The 5878-nt window shown below is 43.4% G+C and overlaps 1 protein-coding gene across 1 annotated transcript in view; it reads right to left on the bottom strand.

Annotated features, from left to right (window-relative positions):
• hdac6 (histone deacetylase 6) overlaps positions 1 to 5878 on the bottom strand; it is a 35757-nt gene that overhangs the window by 25521 nt on the left and 4358 nt on the right. The window contains exons 2-4 of the mRNA XM_008295248.1: positions 1764 to 1856; positions 1135 to 1254; positions 230 to 318 (exon numbers count right to left, since the gene is read on the bottom strand). Coding sequence (XP_008293470.1) covers positions 230 to 318; positions 1135 to 1254; positions 1764 to 1856 — 302 coding nt within the window. The remainder of the gene's footprint in view (positions 1 to 229; positions 319 to 1134; positions 1255 to 1763; positions 1857 to 5878) is intronic.

Below are 5878 nucleotides of genomic sequence, written 5' to 3'. Positions count from 1 at the left end.
CTACATCTACCCTCTAACCCTACATCTACCCTCTAACCCTACATGAGACAGGGTTCTAGTGGATGGTATCAGATTGGAATTCTGAATCAGCAGATACTGAATATTTCATGACTCAGATCGGTTTAAGACCTCCTGAATTTCAGTGACTGAAAGCAGAAACGAGATTTCCTTCCAAACATGACGGATAAAGAGCTGCTTATAAATGTAGTGTTTGGTTTGAACCGGTTACCTGGAGTCCCACTGGTTCTGATGGACAGTGAATTTCTCAGAGTAAACAAGACCAGTCCCACGACCAACTGCTGAACCGCTGGACAGATCCTACCGGCAGACACACAGACAGTTTTAGCCAAAGAGGTACTGACTCACCTCAGCAGCATTTTTAACATTTACCATCACAGTGGATTTGCTCTGCAGAGATCAGAGACTCAACCTCTCAAACATCATTATTTTAACTACTACGAGTCTGACAATGCCGACTGAAAGCAGAATTACAACCAGTCAGAGTAACTACGACTGTTGATGTTTGTTATGACATGTTCAAACGGAACCATGCTAACTCACTGAAGGCATTTTTCTACTTTACCGCCATGTTAACATGAGACATGCTAAAGATGTGCAGGTTGGAATGATTCCGTCTTTATAAAGTTAACTCAACGACACCATCGTTCTGGCAGTAAGACACAGACAATCTGAACTGATATGGTTTTATTCGACATGTCTTCTGTATACATTCACCAAAATTAAAGTGTTTGGAGCAGGTTCTGTAGAACCAGAACCTTCCTCCTCCTGGTTCTGATCCTGTAGAACCAGAACCTTCCTCCTCCTGGTTCTGATCCTCCACCACTGACCCAGCTGTGACCAAAACATTCAGAGTTTCAGGTGAGCTGCAGCCAGAGTTTCCTCAGAGAGACTGAAGGAGAATCCATCCTACTGGATCAATGAATAGATGCAGCACGGATCAGAACCAGAGACCAGAGGAGCCAGTTGGTGGAGATACATTCATCTGATGGTGGAACATCTTTATACTGATGGTGGAACATCTTTCTACATCTGATGGTGGAACATCTTTCTACATGATGAGCAGAGCAGAGCGGAAACGTCTGGAACATGGAGACAGTTCAATTCGAGTCTCACCAGTGTCTTCAGGTGGTCGCTCAGCTCCTCCTCTCTGCTCCTCTCCATCATCTTCATCCTCCCTCTCCTCTTCACCTCCTGCAGGCCTCCTCCTCTCTGCGGCTCAGCTTCACTGTTCACCTGAGAACAAGAGGAGCAGCTCAACACACCTGTCTGACAACGTGTGAAACATGAAGGAGACAAGCTGAGGTCAAAGCTGAGCTCAGCTCAATCATTGACAGTTTTATTTCCATCACGTCGTTAAAACTTGACTGACTCCCGTTAATGATTCATGTGACTCAGATAAACTCTAACAAACACTGTCTGGGACTAAAATCACCTTGAAAGCTCTAATCTGTGATCATTTTCACATTTTTTCAGGCATGTCATTCATATTTCTGAGACATTTTATGGAAACGTCACGACTCTTCTGCTTTAATCAGGACAGTAACAATCAGTCCTCTGAGGAATCTGCACATTCACCTTCAACTAATCATCATCTGTGCTGTAAACCTGTATCCTACGTCTTCATCCAGTCCAGGGCTTTTCATACACACACATAAATGAATATGATTAATGACCTACTTCAGTTCAGCTCAGTGTGACTCGTGTGTGTTCAGGACATGGGAGACCTGCGTCAGCTCACTAACCTGAGGGGACAGACGAGGAGATCTTCTGACAGACTTTAGTCCAGATCCTGGAGGATCTGACCCAGACTGCATCTCTGATCCACTCAGATTCACCTGAACCAGAAACACACAGGTGAGACAGCAGAAACTCGGCCAACAGGTGCACATGTGTCTCCCTGTCATCTAGCTGTCTGTGTAATACTTGAAGGATTCTGCTAGAGCTGGATTTGATGTTCAAACTGAGCTGTAAGCCACAGAAGCAGCTGACGAAGGAAACATGATGGTGGAACCGATCAGAACTCTTGTCTGACACTGCAAAAAAGGATTTTTAAGAAAGTCAGAAAGCCTTGTTTCTGGGAAATTGTTCTTTTTTTATTGGATAGAGCAGTGAGAGAGAGACAGGAAAGTGGGGGAGAAGAATGGAGGACGTGTGGGATTGGAACTCATGACTGGAGCCCTGCACATGGGACGCCAGCTCCACCAGGTGGCGCCCCTTTATTATTTATCTAAAAAGTAAAATAATCTTGACAAGCAAGTTTTACTGAAGAAAATGTGTCTAATTTTAAGAAAATATATCTAACTTTTTCTTAATAAGATTTTTCAGCTAATATTGAGCTAGAATGACTGGTAACAAGCAGCGATGTGGTGGTTCACATGGTTCACATGAAATCCCAGCAGAGGAACAAGATTGCTTTCCTTATTTTAAGAGTAAGACAAATTGCTAAAGTTCTCAATTTAAGAAACTGCACCAGTTATAGTTTGAATTCATGTGTTTGCTGCTGGAATTGTTTTGACACTGGAACCAGAATGTTGCTGGATTCTTGTTATGCTGTTAGAACAGGATGTGGGCTTGTGCACTTCTTGACAGTTGCAATGTTGTATGTTGTTAAAATGTGGATTATATTCTGGTACACTCACTTTAGATAGTAAACATGTTCCACAGTTCTATGTTAAAGTCGTTGGAAAATGCACTTCTTGAGAGTGACAGGATTTATTTTGCCATGATTTGACTTGAGTGATGTCACACTTCCAGCTGTCCTGAATGGCTTTAATACGGAAGCCCAGAGCGCTCGTTTTCCGCTCCTGTTCTTTCTTCGCCGTTTTCTCGAGATAACGAGTTAATTTTCTCGTTATCTCAGGATAACAAGAATCGTTTTCTCGTGAAAACGAGATAATTGGTGTTTGTGTTTGCCCGCTCGTGCCCGGTCCAGGATGGAATCCCAGGTGTGTGGGACCTCCCACACACCNGAGGAAGCCGGAGAACCCGGACAGAACCTGGAGACTTCAGGCACTCCGGTGCCCCCACCGGGACGCAAACCGGCGACCTTCTTGCTGCGAGGCAACAGTGCTACCAACTGCCCCACCCTGCAGCCCTCCTCCAGTTTCTGCTTATTGTGTCACGCCCGCCTCTGAGACCTGCGTGCTGCCAGTCGCTCTCTCTCCTCCACTCAGCCGGAGCCCTGCAGGAGGGCGTGCCCCGGGGCGGCAACGGTTGGTGGCAGCAGGTGTTGGCGATCACCGTGACGACGGTCGGAGTCTGAGTGCCAACACCTGCCCTTTGTAAGCAGTAGCAGAATCCACCAGTGTGGCCGGACTCTTCTCCAGTTTGTCTGCTGAACCCATCAGTTCCAGCCCGCCTGAGTCTGAACCTCGTCAGTCTTGCCTTCAGTCCAACCTTCACCTTGGTTTAGCTTGTTCTCCGTACGTCAGTCTTCCGTATTGCCAGATAGCGCTCGTGTGTTTAGGCTGTTGTTTCCTGTCTGTTAAGCTAACTCTGGTTGTAGTTTACTGTTTAGTCTCTGAGTGTTTCTGTTCCACTGTAATATTGCACCGCACTTCGTAAATTAATTCACTTTCAAATTCACTTTTCTCTCTGCTGTGTCTCTGTCGTTTGCACTTGAGTCTCTGAACCGTTTGTAACATATTGTGGCTAAATAGTTCAAACACGACGATACCGACCGAAGAGTTCAAACTTGGACTCGTCCATCCAGAGGACCTTCTTCAGTCACCATCAGTCCAGTGTTTGTGTTTCTGGATGTTTGCAGGCCTCAGTAAAGGCTTCTCAGCAGCTCTTCTTCCCTCTAAGCCTTGTTCCATCAGTCGTCTCTTATGGTCACTCTGGAGACCTTCTCAGACTCTGGTCTAGAAGCATCTCTGGCTGACCATCCAGCATCATGAAGAGCTTGAATGCCATTCAGTTGTCCATGTTTTACGATTTTGAACAGGAATGAGGAATTTAACCTGAATTCCCCTTTTTATCTCCAGATCTGAGCCTCTGGACTTCTCTGAGAAGTCAGACATGAATCAAGCAGAACATTCAACCACTAAAACTCATGTTTCTGTTCAGGAATGAAGGTAAATAACTAGAATCTGATATATTAACCAAGAAATAATAATGTGCTATAATATTTTTCTGTTTTTTTGTAAAACAGTAAATTTGAAAATTCATGGATAACAATAATAATCATATTATATCATTAAAAATATAATTTTGTTTAAAGAGCGTCTACATACTGGTGTATTAACTATTACAGAAGCATAAAAAACTAGAAATGCCCTCTGAGAGGTCAGACCTCCGCCCAGCAGCTCATCTCCACCATGTGGTGATCTCCACCCGACGTTAAAGTCCTGATTCATTTATCTACACTGTTAGATTCATGGAGAACAGAACATAGCTTTAGCATTGAGTTAGCATTGATATCATTAATAACCAGCTGACGGAGTGATGGACGCTTGTTCTGGACTCCACAATATTTTGTACACTTGTGTTGTTTCTGCAGTTCCTTCCTGGCTTTAAGCTGTTAGCTAACGCTATGCTAGATTAGCATAACTACAGCGATGCTACTGCTAACATAAACAGACAGGGAGTAGCTTAAGCTAGGTTAGCACAACTTTAGCAACGTCAATGAAAAGCGTGCGCAACAAAGCACGTGTCAGTCGTCCTGACACGTGGCAAAGACAGTTAAAGTGAACCAGGAGACCTGCTGAGTCATTGTTAGCGTGAACCAGGAGACCTGCTGAGTCATTGTTAACGTTCTGAACGTTTCTGTCAGTAGCTCCAGTCAGCCCACTCCTGTGGTGCTGCCTGGCTGTAGCTTCCTCCTGCACTGCTGAGAAGACAGCGGTGAGGACTGAAGGACTGAGTCAGAGCTCCATCTAGTGGACAAACGGAGCAATGACAGCATGCTGCACTACTGTGATGCTTAACAGCATCTACTTTTTATGAGAAAATAACCAGCTGGTAGCCAGAACATCACCAGAATTTAATCACCTGTACATTGTGCCATTTTCAACATTTCCTGAAGATTTCATGAAATCCATTCAGAACTTTTTGAGGTATCTTGCTAACAAACAAACAAACAAACAAACACCGGCTAAAACATCAGCTCCTTGGAGGAGGTGTTGATAGGAAACAATTTCTCAGGATCTCTTTTCTTTTTTCAAGTTCCACATGTAACATTTTGTTAATATATGAAATTCCATTTCAGGAGCATAAACCAGTTTAAAAGTTTGTTAAATGAAGTGTTGAATGTGTCAAACAGAAAACTCAGTGAGCAGAAATAATCAAACATCATCAGTTTATTGGAGTTTGAGCACAACAACAAGAAACAAGAAAACACACAATATGAAAAATCATTCAGAGTAAAAAATTTAAGTTTGAGCTTTTAATTAAACTCGGTAAGAACAAAGGAAGAGCCAATCAGGTGACAGACTGCTCCTGAAACCTGCTCAGCTCAGTTTTCAGTGAATTTATTAGGGTTTGGTTGACGTCACTGTTGACTCTTTTGTTTTCTGAAATTGATTTGACTTGTGTTACTGATCGCTGACATCTAAGAGTTCTAAAATTTTATATGAACTTATGAACTGCAACAAGCTCTGAGTGTGGTGATTTATAACAAGCTTAGTTTTACAAAGTTATTGTTTCACACACAATGAACAACAGCAGTGATCCTACACTGGAGCCCCTCACAGTAATCAGATTACTTCTACAGGAGAGCATTGTCAGATTACAAATGACCAGTTTAGATTGATACGTTTAACTTCAGGCTCCACGGCAGGAACTAAACTGAACTGAGTCCATCTTTGGTTCCTTCAGTCTTTATCTGCTGACAGACTCAGTCCTCCTCAGCACGGAG

This window comes from Stegastes partitus, unplaced genomic scaffold (genome assembly GCF_000690725.1).
Source record: "Stegastes partitus isolate 25-593 unplaced genomic scaffold, Stegastes_partitus-1.0.2 Scaffold1033, whole genome shotgun sequence".
Taxonomy (NCBI): Eukaryota; Metazoa; Chordata; class Actinopteri; family Pomacentridae; genus Stegastes; species Stegastes partitus.
This window is presented reverse-complemented; position numbering and strand designations above follow the sequence as displayed.